This window comes from Sarcophilus harrisii, chromosome 1 (genome assembly GCF_902635505.1).
Source record: "Sarcophilus harrisii chromosome 1, mSarHar1.11, whole genome shotgun sequence".
In the NCBI taxonomy this organism is placed as follows: Eukaryota; Metazoa; Chordata; class Mammalia; order Dasyuromorphia; family Dasyuridae; genus Sarcophilus; species Sarcophilus harrisii.
In genome coordinates, this window is record NC_045426.1 from 602,339,460 (window position 1) to 602,359,825 (window position 20,366).

At 32.2% G+C, this 20,366-nt stretch overlaps 1 protein-coding gene across 1 annotated transcript in view; it reads right to left on the minus strand.

The window, feature by feature from the left end:
• Positions 1 to 20,366, minus strand: part of EIF3H (eukaryotic translation initiation factor 3 subunit H) — a 105,202-nt gene that overhangs the window by 2,790 nt on the left and 82,046 nt on the right. The window contains exons 3-6 of the mRNA XM_003760335.3: positions 14,217 to 14,384; positions 12,620 to 12,719; positions 11,139 to 11,288; positions 2,205 to 2,325 (exon numbers count right to left, since the gene is read on the minus strand). Coding sequence (XP_003760383.1) covers positions 2,205 to 2,325; positions 11,139 to 11,288; positions 12,620 to 12,719; positions 14,217 to 14,384 — 539 coding nt within the window. The remainder of the gene's footprint in view (positions 1 to 2,204; positions 2,326 to 11,138; positions 11,289 to 12,619; positions 12,720 to 14,216; positions 14,385 to 20,366) is intronic.

The following is a 20,366-nucleotide window of genomic DNA, read 5'->3' on the forward strand; positions in this document are numbered from 1 at the left end:
GCTGAGGCAATTAGGGTTAAGTGACTTGCCCAGGGTCACACAGCCAGGAAGTATTAAAAGTGTCTGAGAACAGATTTGAACTTAGATTTTCTTGACTTCAGGGCTGGTGCTCTATCCATTGCGCCACCTAGCTGGCCTGAATATATTGATTTTTATGATTTTATGAAGAATTAAGAAGAAAATGCAAGATCAGCTTAATTATATTCCAGACAACTTCTAAATGACTGATGATTGCATTAAATAATGAAAGAAAGAAATTATAACAGGTTATTGTTAATTCACAAAATCTGGAGCCATCTTAACAGTTCTTGATTTTGCTCAAGGAATAAAACCATCCACTAAAGTCCAATTCTAATGTATAACATGGATGTACAGATGATTTGTGTTCTCAAAAGCTCTAAGGTCTGGAAGCATCTACCAAACTGACCTAGAAAATGCCCTTGCATGATATTTCAAGGAACAACCAGAATTCAGACTCACTTGTAATGAAAGTCCCAGGAAGGAATCTTATTCATCTAACCAGGGGTCCCCAAACTTTTTAAATAGGGGGCCAGTTCACTGTCCCCTCAGACTGTTGGAGGGCCAGACTATAGTAAAAACAAAAACTTTGTTTTGTGGGCCTTTAAATAAAGAAACTTCATAGCCCTGGGTGAGGGGGATAAACATCCTCAGCTGCCACATCTGGCCCGCGGGCTGTAGTTTGAGGATCCCTGATAAACTAAACTAAACTAAAACTGGGTAGATATTCTGATATTTATCAAAAACATTCCCTGCAGCACAGGCTGACAAAGGTCAGGAGGCTATCAAATACCAAATGTTGAAGACACAGATTATTTATGAAAACTACATTCAAAATTAACTTACTTTTAGTAAGAAGATAAGAAAATGTGTTAAAAAACTCTTGGAGTTTGAGAATCTAGATATATTTATTAATCATTTCACTGCCTTCTTTTCACATCAAAAAAATGTCCAGGAGAAAGCTCAAATTTACCTTTTTTTCCTTTACTTTGTTGAAAGTTCTGGTAAAATTTTTAAATTAAATTTCTTTTCAATGAATATACAATAATAATTTAAAATAGGTACAGACTCATCAATATTTTGGCTAAACACTATAGTAACAAAGATATCCATGTAAAAATTATTTCACAGTTTTGTAACTGTTCATAAAAAAGTTACATACTGCTCACCTGTCTTTTCTTCCAGTGCTATTTGCTACAGATTTTCTCCCTTCCTCTCATTTTTTATTTGGCCAGGTTACAGCCTGTGACAAGTTCATTTGCCCTATTAGGCTCCTCCAAAATGTTCTTTTAAATCAGTATCAATCTAGAGTAGATTGGCCAGGGAGAGGTAAGGGAACTGCCTGCTACCTTAACATGGCCAACACTACTGTTTGCTCTCTCACCTCAACTACGTATTACCATTCTCCTTTTACATAAGAGATTTTCATCGACATATTTTGTTTCTATGTGGCTTACATTTCCCCATATCCTTCCTTTCCCGATTCAAAGACCTATTCCTTATAACAAAGAATATTTTTAGAGAAAAAAAAAAATATCAATGTTTCCCTTCGCCCCCAATCTGACAATGATATTTAGTGCTTCACAATTGAGGACTCCCAGCTATATAAAGGAGAATTATGTTGCAAGGAGGAAGAATGTCTTCAAGAGGGAAGAGAATTTTACATCTTTTCAATACGACCAAGCTTGTTCTTTATAATTTTGTATGTGTATTTGTATTATTCAGTTGCCATTGATTTGTATTTGAATTATATTCTTACATTTCACAGTGGTTGGCTTATTTCCTAATAAAATTGCTTGTTCTTAATCACAATTGCTCAGTTTTTTAAATGAAGTAAAAATCTGCTATACTACTAAAACAATTATAGTTAGTAATGAAATAAGGCGTGAAATTCTGGAAACTCTTTTCCAAATAAATACATCCCTGTTATTTGCATAACCTTGGCAATGAAAATATCAGTGAAGTATGCCTGCTGATCTTACCAACACTTTTAAAAGGAACAATCACTATTAACAACTGCTAAAAAAAAAAAAATAACATTAGAGAAAATGTCTATACTCAAACAAAACTTATAAACTTTTAACAGTTATCAGTTTATTCTCAATGCTTCTCCAGAGATAATGTAATGAAACAGAATATTCCAAAAATAGTGGTTAGTCTTTGTTAAGTCTCTACATGATACCTACCTGATGTTTCTGTTGCTGCTGCTTACTGGTATTTCTCATATAGGTGTTATATTTAACAATATCCTGGCTCATTTCATCCACTCTGTCCATCAATAACTGTAGGCTCTTCCCCAGATGATTACTGGAATTTAAAGAAAAAACAAGTTTACTTAGAAGTAAGGATATAAGATGAGGAAATAGGGAAATTCTATTGGTGATGCTAACATTTTCCTTTACTGGGGTTCAAAGTCAACCAGTTCTCTGGATATTGAGAGTAAATTTCATATTCATGAGAAAGTCTTACACAAAAAGAATTGCTATGCTACAAAAATCTTATATAGATCCAATAATGTACTATATGAAACGTGAAAGAGTTGAAGGTATATATATATATATTTTTTAAAGATCTTTAAATACACGTACAACATTTAATAGAGGACAAAAAAATTAATATATTAAACAAGAAAGCTTGTTAATGTTCATTTTGAAACCCTTTAAATACTGTTATGAATGCTTTTTCATTTCTACACTGAGACATCTTTCTGTTGTCCTATCAAAAATTTCTTCCTCATTCAGGAAAAAGGACTTGTAAATATTAAGGATATTCTTTCCATACAGTCCCTTCATTTTTTTCCTGCCCTATTTCCTCCTTCAATTCTTTTCTCTCTCTCCACCTTCCTTCCCTCTCTCTTCCCCCCTCCCTTTCTGTCTCCTCCCTCCCCCTCTCTTTCCCCACACTCTCTTCCAACAATCCAATGAATGATCAAATTAACTAAAAATATTAAGAATGAAATAATTCTTACCATCAAAGAGTTTACATTTTAATGGGGGAGGGAAGTGTTTAACATGTACAAACATAAGTATATATAGAATAGACATAAATAAAACAAATGCAATTGATTACAAGGTAGAGACAGAAAACGGTACCAATTAAGGGTGTATTCTTTTGTTTTGTTTGGTGAGATGGTAAGGAGTGAAAGATTCTGTGAGGAACAAGTCAAAGAAAAGTGCATTCCAGGGATAAGGGTATGGCCAGTACAGAGGCACTGAGGAAAGAAAACGAGTATCATATGCAAGGAACAGAGAAAAGGCCAGTATGGATCTCAGTGCAGGGAGTAGAAAGCAAAGTGCAATGATGCTAGAAAGATAGTTTGGTGGCAAGAAGTAAAAGGCTGTAAAAACTAAACAGACAAGGGCAGCTAGGTGGAGCAGTGGAGAAAGCACTAGCCCTGAAGTCCCTTGAGGACCCAAGTTCAAACACTTAACACTTCATAGCTGTGTGACCCTGGGCAAGTCACTTAACCCCAATTGCCTCAGCAAAATAAAAAACAACAACAATAACAAAAACCTAAAAAACTAAACAGACCAGTTTATATTTTATAGAAATAAGGAAAAAATAAAAAGCCCTTGGAGTTAAGAGGTTGGGAATTGACATAGATAGAAATTTAATGAAAAGCAATTTGACAACTTTGTGGATGGGGGACTGAAAAGGAGAGATTGTGACATAGGAAGACCAAATAAGAGGTCATTATAATAGCTAGCTGCCCTAAACTAAATTTTTAATGATTTAAGATCATTATTATGAATATCACCATTTTATACAATGATACATATGTCTGTCTAAAATCTAGTAACACTTTTTAAAGTCTATGTATTTAAACTGTTTGAAATAGTTTATAGTAGTTATTCTGATCAGTTTTTATAATTTTACTATCTTATTTTTTCCCATCATCTCATCTGAAATGCTGTCAATGTATATGCCTATTGATAAGAGCCTTTCTCCCTTAGTTTCCCATTTCTAATCTTCTGCTATAAACATAAAAACCTGATGACCAGCTCTATATAAAGAAAGAAGAACAAAACTCAGATTTAAGGTATCTTCAGGTTTACAAAGTCCTTTCCCTCCAAATCACCAAAGGATGCAGTTAGTTAAGGTTAAGTAAATAAGCAGCCATTTTGCTTCAGGATTCTGAAGCTCAAAAGTCAAGTAATTTGCCTATAGTCACAGTTAACTGTGTAGTTAACTGTCAGTTAAATTTAAATAAAAATCTTATCTTACTAAAAGCCAGTGTTTTCTACATTAGAGTAAGTCATGCATGATGGCTGTTTAGGTCATTTCAGGTTACTTCCTCATTCTAGACTAAGCTACAATATATTTTTTTGTATCATCTATAGTGCCAAGTATGTGAAAGACACTCATTTAATATGTTTTTATTATGACTACACTGCAAAAAAATCTTTACAGATTAACTCCAAATAGATTTGGATTTTGGTTCTTACACTAGCAATAAGAAAGCCATGAGATAGCATTTATCAACTTGTTACCCTTTTTATAAAATCCACTGGATTAGAAGATCGACAATGCTAAATACATATAAACACATAAGCTTTCAGCTTTATTAGTGAACTATAAATGGGAGGTTAAAAAGCACCCCTCCCTTTTTTAGGTCAAGCCCAATTATTTTATTATGTTACCCCATCATCTTCACTGTGACATCAGATACGGATCAAATTCTGTGCCGTCACTGAAAAAAGAATAAATACCTAAAAACAGACAGGGAAACATTAAACAGTATATGAAATTCTAATTTAGTTCTACCAGCCCGATAGCCAATTGGCAAAATACTAAAGAGATCTCTGGCTCAGAGTTATTAACATTTTGATCACTTCTTTAGCTTAATTCGATAGAGCGTTTTGGAATAACTGGACCAACAAATAGAAACATCAACTGTATGTTGGTATATCTTTCCACAGTACTTCTAACACTATTCCCAAATTTTTTATCATCTTTTCTGAGAAAATCAAACAGATTCTACTTTGTAAATGATTCTAATTTGTCATTACTGCCAACATGTTTTGTATTCACTAAGTTATTTCTTTGTCCCTAAATTAAATTCAGGAGTTAAGCTTTCTTTTTTTGAAATTAAGTTTAGAAAATCAGGTTTCCTGCTAACAGGTGTTTTATTCCTGTATCAGGGAAATCTGTTATCCTTGAAGGATGAAGGTAATTACCAAGGAGTCTTGAGTGGTTATTTCTATAACAATGATTGTCCTTAGAGGAAGTTTGATTCATTATTGCTGTGAAACTAGCCATGCAGGTGGACACTATCAATGAGCTTTCCATAGCAAAACAAGCATGGAATATGCTTGCCATAGCAACAAGATGGAAGAAGAGGTAGCTAGCCCTCTATTCCAAATTTCCAGTCAATTACATGCTTAGAACCTTGTGCCTCAGCTGACCCTAATTTCAATACTATTTTACTTTATTTTTCATTACTATTTTACTGTGAGATTAAAGCCTAAGAATTGTCTGGATTTGCATGTCTCTTAATTATTAAAGATTTAATTTGCAATTCTTTTGGGAATGGTTTGCACATGCTTTTTGACTTAAGTCTACTCAGGGGTAGCTACTGGCCTCAAATTTTGTTAGTTTTCTAAGGATAGTTAGGAAAACCTTTGCAATAATTATAGCAATCCCAAAAAGAAAGTGAGTGACTCAAGATTCAATATGACTATACATTAACTCCCACACATATGATGGCTGAAATACCACTGTGGTCCACTCAAATTCTCAAATTTTGCCACTCTTTGGCAGTTTAGAAATCAGGTCACTATAGCACTTTGTATAAGATGTTGGAATGAACTTAATTTCTGCCAAATTACTTTCCAGTTTTCCAGAAAGTCTATATCAAATTATATATAATGTAATGGATTTGTATTTTTAAATGTGTTACTGTTTCCAATTTTTCTTTATCTAGTTTGTTCCATCGATCATATTCTCTATTTTCTGAACTACTGATTAACATTTTAATTTAACAAGGTCCAACAGTAAAATTTTGCTTTTATTCTTACTTTTTAATATTTCTTTTGAAATTCTAATGTTTTGTTTCTCCAAATGAATTCTAATATCGTTCAGTAAGGTTCAATATTGTATTTCCTTTGTTTTGTTATTACAACTAAAAGTATCAATTAATTTTGGTAGCATGGGCAACAAATACATCATCATTATTTTAAATTTTTATTTCTTGAAAATGTTCTCTAATTGTATCTAACCCTTAAGCATGTCCTGATAAGTATGTTTTCGTGTACTTCATAGCTATTTTAAATGGAACTTTTAGTTTTATTTCCACATAAATTTTCTTACTGCTAAAAAAAAATACTGATCTTTGTGGATTTATTGATAACTACTTTTGTAACAGTACTAATTATCTTAATTTTTAAATAAAATCTTGCTTTCAGCAACTGTGGTCTCTCCTTTTTTATGTTCATTCCTTTAATCACCTTATCCTTTCTTGTCATAGCCAGCATTTCTAGAATTACATCAAGTAATCAAGGCATTTTTGCTTAGCTTCTGTATTTATCAAGAACCTTCAAGGAGTGTCTTTCCAATGCAAATAATTTTCTATTTTATAACAATTTTTTCCCACATTAAAAAGAGACTTCTTTGACATTAGAAATGCTAATAAGAGTAATCAGAAATAAGAGTGAGAAATTAAATGTACAAAGATGGAGGAGGTGAAGAGATTCTATATATGCTGATGTTAAAATGGTTTATGCTAAAAAAAGAATTCTAGGAAATCATAAACTAATTAAGATGATGAATAGCTTCAGTCAAATTGCAGGCTGCAAAACAAAAACTACTAAAATCAACATCTACGTAAAAATAACAAAATCCAAGAAAAGGATGGGAATGGGATATTCCATTTTTAAAATGCAAAATTCATAGAATATTTGGGAATCAATACCTGTCCCCAAGATATTGGTTGCATCTGTAAAATCTATAAAATAATGCTAAAGACAGTCAAGAAGAAAAAATGCCACTCAAGGAATGGAGGGGTTTCCAACTGTCAGTGAAAGGACAGAAGAGTTGATAAAATCTAATAGGGAAGAAAAAAAAAAAAAAAAGGCACAAAGGAGCTAAGACTAAGGACTGGTCCTTGTTTGAAAAATGGCATGAGCTCAAGGAATATATGGAAGAATTACCAAAGGAAATAGAAAAAGGAGAAAGCGAACAAATATATTAAAATGTCCAGGAAGAAGCAGCAGCAGCAAAGAACAATTCAACATTACTAATGTATTTATAAAGAAAATAAGGGCTAAGAAAATGATGATGTCTCTGTCAATGAAGAAATCATTTGTAACCTTTTGGTGTAAAATTTCAATTTCATGGAGTGATGGAAATGTGTGCATGGGGATGCTACAGAAACCAGAATAGCATTAAGATTATGGCAAGTGAGAAATAAGGGAAGATGGCAAAAAAGACACCATATTGTTTACTTTCTCCAATTAAATATTTAGTACTTGATCTAATTTTCTCTGAAATTATTTTTACTCCTTCAAAAACTAGCCTAATAATTAAATATCCAACATATGTATAGTGTCCCCAAAATTAACTTTTAAATGCATATAGGCTTTTTAAAAAACATCTTAAAATTGCACCAAGACTAACCATATATATGAAGTTGCACTTATCATATATATGATCTGCCTTCTAATTTGAGATACAGACACATTGTGAAAATGATTCCAATATAAAAAGCTACCACTAAAGGAATCTTTTGAAAACTATCCTACTATTGAGCGTTTACATCTGGTAACTGTATGATATGTGACGCTATAAATTATGCTCAATGTTATGACAAGAATATTCTATTATGTTACAATGAGCTTTTTATAGAGTTTGTAGCACACTGAAATTATTAGAATGGAATAGTATCAGAAATTTGAAAAACTTGAATACTGACCTCAGAGGACATCAGGTCTAACAAATTCACAATTCTATTACAGATAACATTCACAGGAAATCAGATCAGGCATAGAGATTGATTTTATGTGAATATCTTCTGGACTAGTTTGTTTTTAGAAGTTGCAGTAATATAGTGTTTGCTTTCATTGCCAAGGAAACAAACTAAAAACAGATAACTTAAACAGATGTGAACAGAGATACAAAGTAACAAGTATACTCTTATTCTTCCTTATCTTTGGTGTTTGATGCCCAACACTGGACTAACTTTAATTCTAAAATGTACAAAAAAAAAAAAAAGTCACAATTATTTTTTTGCCTAAGTAAAGCTTCAGACTTCTGTCACTTTCCCTTTACCCCATAATAAAAGCTATTATGAATAATTGTAACTGAAAATTTTACCTAATAAAGTAAAAATACAGCACTATTTTTTAAAGGAATGAAGTCTGTTACTATGCTTTATTCATAATGTAGAACAAATTGACATGTAAATCAAATCACTGGGTACCCTATCCACTTGTGGGTGATGAAAGACAGGGCCCAAGCAAAATGCTTAAGGAATTGCTTAACTACAATTCTTGATGAATTTGTAAAAATATTATGGCAACTGGCAGAACAAATCAGCATACTAAATGAAGTTACTAATAAGGAAAGTGAAATGTATGGCAATAATGCTCCAATTTTAAAAAAATATTCGTAACTGTTAAATTCAATGGTCCATTATATTTTCAGCTTCAATGCTGTCTCATTTGTTCTTGCAACAAAAAGACCAATTGAGTCTTTAAACAACTTCATATGAAAAGCAAGCAGCCCTTTCCTTATTTCACTAAAATTAAATGCAGCAGATGAAAACTGAAATAAACATTTCTGCCTAAATCTTTGTTGTTGCACTGAATAGTGAACGTTTTCTTGGCCATTATTAAGTGCCACTTTGAATAGAGATTCCACATACTAACTCACTGGCTAATTGAAAGGGAAAAAAAGATGATTGTATTTACTTTTTGAAAAATGGTATATTCTATTAGGTAATACATTAAATATTTAACCTGTTCTAAATACAACAAAGTTCAAACTTAAGAAAAAACAAAGAAAAGTAAAAATAGAATTACAATAATCAATAAAAAATATCACAAGGTTATATCAATAGATACAGAAAGAACTGCCGACAAAATACACTTATTTCTATTATATATATAAATATACACACATAGATGCATGCATGTATATCCCAAAACATAGATATAAATAGAGCTTTCCTTAAGATGATAAGAAGCATCTACCTAAACCATCAGCCAAGTATCATCTGTACTGGGGACAAGCAAAGTGTTCCCAATATAGTGAGAATGCCTATTATCATCAATATATTATTCAATATTCTATTAGAAATGAAGGAAAAGAAACTGAAGAACTCGGAACAGGAAGAGGTAATAACACTATCTCTCTTTGCAGATATAACAATATACTTGGAAAATCTGAAAGATTCAATTAAAAAGTTAGTTAAAACAATAATTTTAGCAGAGTAGCAGGGTATCTGTTCTATCTGTTCTAACCAACTATCTGTTCTAAATATTTACAGCAGCTCTTCTATGATGACAGAACTGGAAATTGAGGGGAATCAACTTGAAATGACTAAACAAGTTGTACTATATGACTGTACTGTGCTATGAGCAATAGTTGAGATGATTGGCTTTAGAAAAAACTTGGGAAGACTTACATGAAATAATGAAAAGTGAAATGAACAGAACCAAGATAACATCGTATACAAAAACAATCATATCATTTGAAGAATAATTGTAAAAAATCACCTTATTCTAAGTAATATATATATAGACACACACACACACACACACACACACACACACACTCAAATAAAGGACCTATGAAAAAAAGATGCTCTCTAGCTCCAGAGAAAAAAACTGAAACAAAAGTATATACAGTTTGGTTTTACATATATTTACAAATTTATGTCAAATGGTGAACTTCTCTGGTGCAGAATAAGGAAGAGGAAGAAAGGAGGGAAACACTTTGGAACTTAAAATGTAACAATAATTTTTGTTTTAATTTTAAAAATAAGTTATAAAATGAATATTTATTCATGACTATTTTAGCATTCAGTCATAAATAGTCTAGTGCTCAGAATTCTCCTAGAAAACTGAGTCATTGGTGCTAAACTCTTTTCATAATCCTTCTTCAAGTCTTTATTATTATTTGCTTTTTTAATTCCTGGTCTCTTCCAGTTGAACATTAAACCTACTGATGGCCTGAGAGAAAATAGAACAAGAAACTTCCAATATACTCCAACTTAAGCCCAGAAGTTGTAGTAGAATAAAGAAGCAGCAATCCAGTGTGGTCTTCCGTTCATGTTCTGATATTATTTTTCAAATCACTGGAACTATGACATCAAAAACTGAAAAAAAACAAAAGCTGAAGAAAGCAACATCCTATTTCACTCTACAGCTCTCCAACCTGCTTCCTCCTTGCAAAAGAAATCAAAACTGATCATAAGAAAATACAAACTGGAGCCATTCATTGCTATCACCTTAATTTGCTTTTTCTGTATTTTTTAATGCTAAAATTACAGTTCCTTCTTAAAGAAATTTCCTTGTAAATTAAGAATAATTTTTCAAAACCTCATTAGCAATTGAATAAGAAAATGTCACCACTGAATTTTTTTTAATCTGATTTTAATTGAAGACCAAATAGTTAAACTAATATCTCACTATAGCGATAGAATTTCTTGCCCCAAGCTTCTATATTGCTCAGGTGAATGGGGGAAAAAAAAGTGAAAACATTGCTTAGATAAAAAGTATATTTCAACAGACATTTATTTATTCTCTAAATGGCTCCTTAAGTATGAAGCCATAGGACAACAAAGCTATGTCAAAGTTTAAAATCCCTACCACTCAAGGCATATCAAAGTACAAAACTAATAAAGAAAGTAATTAGGAGATTATCATTTGGGTAGTAAGGATTGAAGTCCCAACATTTATCAGTTGAATGCTTTTTCATTCGTATTTCTTAGCAAAGTCTAGAAAGTACTGCTAGCATATGCAGGCAACTGCTAACAAGTTTTTATGTATTTCAGTAACTGCCTAATGCTATGAGAAAATCATTTCCTTTAGGGAAGTTGTGAAGACTGAGTAAAAGTATCCTTTCCAGAAAAGTGGCAAAAAACATATAAAATTTCCATTAGATTAGACAGGCCCACTTACCTGCTGGCTAGACTGAGCAATTCATGTTTATCTGCCACAGCTGATTTCTTTTCTAGCTCCCACATTAGTACGTTGATCAGATGTGAATTTTTAATTATAATCGGTACTTCTTCAAACATGTGCTCAAAGGTGATGTTTGCCTTTTTCAATCTGTGAAACAAGTTAAAAATATTTCAGTCTTTATGGTCATAAATAAATGTTAAAATCGCTTGTATTTTAACATTTTTATTCCATTTGGCTTGCTATCCCTTGGAGTTAATGTTGGTTATAATACCACCCCCAAAATGGGTAGGGATTATTCTAAAGGCCAATCAAAAGACAAATTATTAGGATAATTAAATATTAGGTTATTAGAGTATTTATACAGTTTATAAACCTAGCAATTTTACTTAGTCCTTCCCTTCCCAATAGATATCTTTAAAATAGTGCCAGAAATAATAAAATTTTAATTTCATAGTCACTTAAACTTAGAAGTCTATATTTACAACATGAAAAAAACTTAAATTATTTTTTATGCAACAAGAAATAGGTTAGTACTCAATAATTTAATCTTAAAAGCCTATCAAAAGAAGCCTTCAAAGGAAAAGAAATTAACAATTAATAGAAAGACTAAGTACTTGAAATTAGACATAAAATAGTTGAGAATACTATCAGTGCAGTATTAAGGAAAGTTTGTAATAACATTTCTTAAAGAATGTTTTTCATTTCAAATTCTTTCAATTTTAATTTCTCTAAGAGCTCACTGATATTTAAAAATCTACTGATATCTCTTCACTATCTGGGAAGCTATATTATTTCCCCCATATTAATTGTGTTTACTCAGGAAATAAATTCTATAACATGCAAAAATTTCACTATTCTGGAGGAGAGGGAAGTACAGGGCAAAAGAACATTTTGAGTGCTAAGACAAAAAAATGAAATGTGAAAATATGGAAAAAGTTCTAATGCACAATACAAGAGAATGTTATGACTAAGTGGAATTACAAAGCACCAATATTGATAAGCTAATTCCTATTCCAACTACCAACCTGATTTAAAAAATTCTCTAAAGCTTCTCCTACACAATATTTTTAACTTAAGCCTTTTAAAAGATCATTTATGTCTTCTTCCAGTCTGTTAGCTGACCGAGAATGAATTCAACACACCAGAAAAGACTGTCTGGTCATTCTTCACATCTCCCTTCATTCCATTCAATTCAACCCAACCAAATTCAGTGATTCATTTCTATGAATATATAATTTAATTTAATTTAATTAATTGAAATTCTTCTTAGAAGAGACATTCTGTGAAGGAGATACTAAATTTGGAAAGGGAGAAAGGGGTTTGTGCTAAGTAATTTTGACAGCCTCTACTACATATAAGGTAAATCCAGTATATCAAATTAACACCTAGATAGTACTAGGAAGTATAAGGTAAATTCATCAAATATTTCAGAAACCAAAATGTTTTAATCCCTTTTTAAAAGATCAAAAAACACTTACGCTTCAGGAGAAAAATCTTTCTCTTTACAAACTTCCATCAGTTTAGGAGTCAGCCTGTATGCCTTCAATGACAGAGACCCTTGAGCAGTTTTTATGGGATCTTGAATAAGAAAAAGAATAATTACCCCCCAAAAAAAAAAAAAAAAATCTGCCATCATTCTTTGATTCATTCTAAATGAAATCTACTACTTTCCACAAAATTATTTTGCAAAGTAGATATACAAAAGAGAAATCAATCTGACTATAATTCAGAATAGAAAAAAAGAATGTAAGCAAGTACATGATAACTAAAAACTACAAAGTATAAGATATGTAAATGGAGCAAAATATCTTTCTGTAGAAAGAAAAAAAATCATTTGAATTTATAATTTTCTGCAATTAAAAAAATACCACCTTTTAAAGATGTATTATTTTCATCTTAAATAAAAAGGAAATCAATTTAAATATGAAAATTATAGTAAACAGTTCCTTAAAAAATAAGTTATATCTAAATTTATGTGTCCTGCTAGCTATTTCTTCTATATTTTTAACCTGATTAAATCTAGACTGCTTAAATGAAAGTGATTTCAAAACAAAGATCACAGAGATTAAGAATGCTGTCTTGACATTGTCTCTTTACATTGAGGGGAAATAATTTTGTTAAAACTAACTGTTTAAAAACTCCTACAATAAGGAAGCTTAACACTTGGAGCATGATAATGGCTCAGGCAAGCCAATATTAGACTAAAACCTGTGTTAACATTCATGTTGTCTGAAACTTAACACAGTGAAACTTTTAGCAATAGGTGATAAAATGAAAACCAAAATAGACTGAAACAAGTGGAAAATTCATCAAGGTCTGATGATGCAATGTTTCCAGCCAATATAAGTACACTTTAACAACTTGTTCTTTACTGTAATCCAATTGTTAACATACTGAAACAATTTTGGGGCAGCTCATAAGATTGATCGTATTCATTAGTATTTTTTCTGACAGATACTCAGGACGTTACATTTACTTCTCAGCTGGAAACTATATGCAAGTCTGCCAGATATGGCAAACTGTGAGTGTTTGGGGAGGGGGAGGCTATAAAGCTGTTAAATTGCCTACGGTTCTGATACAGCACAGAACATCTGGTCTGGAGAGCTTGAGGAAACACCATTAAACAGGCAGAAAAGAAAAAAATCTTTGTGCTAAGAAACAGTCCAGGTTTTGTACACTCCTGTCAGAGGTATTAAAAAAAAAAATCTTGGCAAGTTGTGTTATGATTGGTCAGTCACGTACAGAGCCAGACACTCTAGCAATCGGGGTTTGTTAGACATCTGGTCTAGTTCCACTAGCCCCTTCAACAAGGGAGGGGAGATGGAGGAATAAAAATGAAGCAGCTACTCCAGCATTCCAAAACATACACATCAGGGCTCTGATAGCAAGAAAAATAAACAGAAAGAAGGAAACCCTGTCTAGACTTAGCTGCTGCTGAGGCTGCTGCAGACACAGGGTTGGTATTTACTTCAGAGGGCCTGCCAGGCTACTCTTATAGACAAAAAAGACAGAATGCAAAAATAGTAGTAATAATATTAAGGGAGAAAAGAATAATAAAGAAAAATTTCTACGAACCATAAATGAGAACTACAGACTCTTCAATTGCATGTTGGTAACTGAATTGGGAATCCAGAAGAGCACGGGTTACAAAAGAGCCATAGTATGTAGACTGGTACCAACCAACATGAAGATGATCGATATTTACATGACGAAGACTGCGCATCATTTCCATCTGATATTGGACTAAATAAAAAGACACAGCATTAAATTTTTAAACCACACAGAAATGCAACTACATTACACAAAAGCATCTAAAACAAACTAAATGAAATATTCAAAGCAGCACTGTCCATTTCCAGATCTTTTTTTAAGGTCAATTTATTTAATGCACTTGATAAAAAGATAACTGAATATCTTTGAATTTCTTATTATTTCACTGACAATATTTCCTTCCTTTTTAAACAGTAACATGAGATTTTGAGTTAGGAAACAGTAAGAAAATAATATGATATTAATATAATGCAAATATATAATTATTAAACTAGTTAACTTAATTCTCAATAACTTGATGTAAATAATTCAAGAGGAAAATTTTCATGTATACAATTAACTTGGGCTCAAAGTTTCACTGAGGGTTATAAATGAGTTCTACCTGTTTTCCCCCCACTACTTATGTACAACAGAAAAGTTGAAACCATAAGAGGAAGCAATGTATACTAAGCTGATTGAAAAAGATTTTAAAAAATCAGAATTCCTTTTTGTCTTCATCTGGTGCCCCCTACTGCACATACTGATTTTTAAAAAATTCTTCATATTTGTTACTGTGTGCTCATCAGCGTAGCAAGTTATAAAGAATAAAAGAAAATTACCAATGATCTGAACATATTAACTAAGAAAATATTGTATACAGACATTTTAAGTCTATAATGTGCTGAACACATTATATGTAATAGTCTACTTAACAAAGAATTAAGTTTCAAGAATTAGAAAGTTGAGCAGTTCAAAACCGCAGTCTACATTCTTTAAATACACTGAGAAAAATAATCTTAAGATTGTGAAATAATTATTTTTATTAATTTCTAAATGCATCAAAACTAAATTTTGATGATGTCTACATCTTCAACCAAGAACTAAGAATTTACTGGAAAATTTTGCAAAAGGTTTATAACACACTGGAGTCAAATGGGGAAAAAAAAAATTGCCCTTCAAAACTTTAAACTAGAGCCTCTGATTGTGGAGGGTAAAAAAGTAGTCAAAGAATGCCTTAAGTTACACAAAAAAACCTCTCTATGGAGTGGACAATTCTTCCCCCCACCCCCATCAGACAAGGCTAAAAATTTGCTTATTGGTATTTCCCAGTTGATTCACTGAACTATTTGAGAATAAAATGTATATTACTATTTTAAAAAAATATTCTTTTCATGCTCATTAAAAAAAAATCTAGCAGAGCATAAAGAGTCTTTTTGACTCATTAGGCTATGACAAAGATTTCAGATTTCTCATTTAAAGGCTGATTTCACAGAGCTTCTATCTAATACAGTGTTTTTTCAAAGGAATTAGAAACATGCCTAAAGATTTTCCAAGTTCCAATGTTTGTAACTCTGAATATGAATATTTTTCTTAAAAAATAATACATAATTATGACCTTTGAACAAAAAACTGAATTCATTAACTGGTCTTATATCCCAAGGAAGATATCAAAAGAATAAAGTCCCTATATATTCCAGCCATTTATTTGGTAATAGAAAGAATTAGAAACAAAGTAGATGCCCTTTGATTGGGGAATGGCTAAACACACTATGGTATATAAATGTAATAGACAATTAGTACATTGATGTACTAAATGCACAATACCTAAATGAACTGATGCAGTTAAGTATACAGAGCCAAGAAAACAATCTTTAAAATAACTACAGCAATGTAAATGGAAATAACTACACACATAATCAACAACAAAAAAATAAAAACTGATTGGGACAAAATTATAACGATCAAGTGGGACTCAAATGAAGAGAGAGGAAAAGACATTTCTAGTTCCATTTCACTCTTGCAGAAGGTAGGATGTCTACAGTTATTACACAGTTATTATTACTTTTTGTTTATTTTTGTTTTTCAATGTCTCAGTCAGTTGTACCAATTTTTTTTTTCTCTTAAAAAATAACTATTTTTTATATGGGATAGCTATTTGGATGGGAGGGGGAAAAGATGTTGGGAATACCTACAATGATATAAGAAACAGAAGATATCCAAAAAAACTTATTTATACTCAGCTATCTGAAGTCTTTTTGCTATGTTTTATGCATTAAGTAAATCTAGGCATACCCAAAATGGCAGTACATGTAAGCATGTTTGCTAACATTACAATGAATTTGTCTTTATGAGGAGGAAATTTTCAAATGGCTTGGTAATTCTATGATTTGAAACAGTTCAATAAATGGCAGGAAAAATTGTGTACTCTAGTAAATATAATAAAATTATAATTAGTTTCAAAAAATTAAGTTAAAAGTCTAGAACTAGTGACAGTTGAAACAAGGGTTAAAAAGATATTTGAAAAAAAAATTTAACCTACTAAACAAAACTCCAGAGTACTCCTAATTAACCATTCATATACAAAATTCAATATTTACAATGTAAGCAGAGTTTTGTTTAGCATTGCTTTGATCGTCTAACTACAAAACATCACAAATATAAATCTTCTAAAATGTTAGGAGCTAGAAGAGACAAAGTAGGGTCTCTACTAAGAAATATTTTTTTTTGTCCCTGAAAATGTCCAATCTCAGAGCTTTATATGGGAACTCCCTACCTCACTGTCTCAATTTAGCCTCCACAAATTATCTGAAACTGAGAGCTTAAGTAAACTTGCTCATTAATGATAACAAAACCAATGAATAAAATTATAGGCAGGTCCTTCCCACCTGCAAATCCAACACTGTAAATTACACCTTAATATCTCTTTTAAAATAAGGTATAACTTTTAAATATGTAGAACTTAAAATTAATCATAAATTTAAAAATTCAAAGCAAACTAAGATTACTACAATATTTAGTCAAGAAAATTGAGGCCCCCGAGTGAAATGATTGCTAATCAGAAGCAAAACTGTTATTAAATTCAGGTCATCGAAACCTAAGAGGTCAGAGATTCTTGGAAGAGTTAAAGTAAATTGGTTTTACATAACTGTAACTCATTGTTTTGTACAACATGTTTTCATTATGTTCACTTAGATGAGGAAACTGAGGCTCAGAAGGGTGAATCTTTGATCATCAATCATTAGGAATAAAGTTATTTTCCAAGATATCTAGCCAATCTGTTCCAACAATGATGTGAAATTATCATTTACCCCATACATTAAGCACCTTGTGCAAAAGCGATTTTTACTTATATCTAAGGCCCTATTAATATTAAAAAGAGAGAAAGAAATATTCTTGTATGATACTTTTCAACATTACCTACCTTTTCCCTTAGCTGGCAGTTATTTCTGCTTTAACTACTTGCTCCCACCTTAACACCAATCCCTTGTCTTAGCATGCACATTTTTGTCAAGTCAATCTAACCACTGTTGGTTATATCTTGATTTTGCCTCCGTAAAACTCTAAGGCCAAAATAATATATATAAATGTAAATATGTAAATAAATGTAAATATATATAAATGTAAATAAAATAATATATATAAATGTAAATTCAAATGTACATAATGAAACTGCCAATGCCTTGGTAAATGTAATCTAAAGACCTAACTACCCTGGAGTTTGCCGGTTAATCAAAGGGGATAACATACCTAAAAGAGTACTTTGGTACACTTTGGTCTCCTGTACAAACTTTAAATGAGAATTCTGTGTAAATTCTGCAATTAAAATTCCAAAAGAGAGCTGCTGATCTATTCCCCACAATTCCCACCATCAAACAATGATTTTTCTAAAGTCTATTCACAAAAGACCTCCTCCTGGGAATTAAAGAGTCTGTCTGAAAAGGTGATTCTTGAAAGGTAAAAATAATTTTTATAAATAGTGATCCATGGTGACACATATTATGACAAGTTTCAATGTAAATGTACTTTCAAAAGTTCCTTGGATTTAACAGAGAAGGGACTTTATATTCACTATAAATATCTTGCTTTTAAAAAAAGACATTTTCATATGGAAGCATTAAACTTCTTTTAAAGTAGTTATATAGAGTTCTTTCTGTCTCTACTCCTATCCTTCAGAAATTTAACATAGTGAAAAGTATGCTAGATTTTGAAAATTAGAACCTGAGTTCAAATCCCAGCTGAACCACTTAAAACCTGTGAAGCCTGGAAAAATCACTTAATTTTAATATCTTTCATCTTCAGGTTTCCCATAAAATGAGACTGGACTAGAGGGAACCTGTAAGATCCCTTCCAAATATTATTTTTAGAGAACTTCAAGACCTGTAAGCCATATTTGTACTCAGGGAAGTAGCATTTCAAAGTAATTGGAATAATAAATAGTGCTGCTATTTCTGAAATGGCAGTGATTATGTGACAATATAAGTTCAACTGTTCCCAAACTTTTACAATTTTAAGCACAAAAGTTATATTCAGGAGAATTTGTGGTCAGCTATTTTCAAATATCTACTTGGTATTGAAGAATGGGAAGCTCCACCCACTACTAAATGGGTATATCTTTTGATACTATTAGTAGATTGCCTAGCATTCTTGATGCTGACAGAGTCAATGTGCTGGCTTTACTGTTACTGTTATATATACCTGTGAAACTTGAGGGTCTATCAGTGCCAGGCCAAAAAACTGAACTTCTTCCACTTGAATTGTCTTAGGAGGATTCTGAATATTACTTGGCAAGACACTGAGGTTCTCTTTCAAGGCGAATTTTGCTTGCTAGATTTCTTTCTTAAGGACAAGAACTTAAACCAAAACCAATCTGATTCTAATTGGCCACCAATAGGTCCTAGGCCAAGTTCCATTTGGTCATTGCCTGGGTCCTCATCAACTGAGACTGAATGTAAATGCCAGTCATTTCTGCTTTGGCTAGAAACATAAGGGTCTTCCTCTTCCAGATTCATTCATTCACTTATTTATTTATTGAGATTTTTTTGACCTAAGCTAAGGAGGAGATTCTTGCCTCAATTGTTACCTAGCCTGAATCACTGGAGTGATGCAGCCTCAGTCAAACAGAAGACTTTATCTTAAAAAGGCCAAGTTCTCCCATTTTATCCAGGGCCATCTCCAGTTGTCTTGATCTAAATCTTGCCACTGGATCCACATGGATACAGCTTCTAGGGGAAATACAGCAGTAATCCTGAGATCCCTTGACCTTAGATCTAAATCTTGCCACTGGATCCACATGGGTACAGCTTTTAGGGGAAATACAGCAGTAATCCTGAGATCCCTTGACCTTAGAGTGCTATTGTTCTAACAATCTGTCTGTCATTAATCATCTTCTGGCCTTAGGAATAGTAGTATAGCACAGTCCTACAAACATTGCTGACTGTCAGAAAGACAATCTGTTAGTAAGTGACAACCAAGTTCCTGAAACAAAAGTGAATAGCCCACCCCTTAAACTTACCTGTAAAGTCATATAGTTAGCAAAAAAGTAACACGAAGCTTTGGTCTCTCTAATTTTGTCCTATAGAGTTATCTTGTTATTCCTGGTTCTTTGCTAAATCCTTCTGGAATTTAAGTCTGCTTCAACTGGCATTACAACTAAAGTAAACTTTGCCTCTTAACTTGGAGTCCATACTCAAATCTGCAAATTCTTTTGAGGTAAATCATGACACTGGTCTACCAACTTTTTGGAATGTCCTTTTGAACCTCAACAATGGCATCACCTTCCTAATGTCATGGTCTTCTTTGAGAATGAAGGACAAACAACAGCCAAGTATTCAAATTACTACAGAGTGCACAACTCTTGATGGACTGGTCACACAGCCCAAAAGGCAAATGCACACTTATGTAAAAGAATATTTTATGAAGATCTCAATAAGGCAAACACCCACATGATCAGAAAAAATAGTTCAAGGACACTAAAACTTTAGGATTGTAAGACATGGGATGTGCTGGCACAGGATAGTCACATGAAAGAAGGCACCATGAACAAAGCAGAATAGCAATAGCACAAATAAAATATGAATTGTGCAAATTCAGAGACATCTCCATCTGAAAATGTTCTGATGATTACTTGTGCCTGACTTGTGGTAAAGCCTTCCAAATTCACATAGGATTGATCAGCCAATGTATTGTGACCCCAAT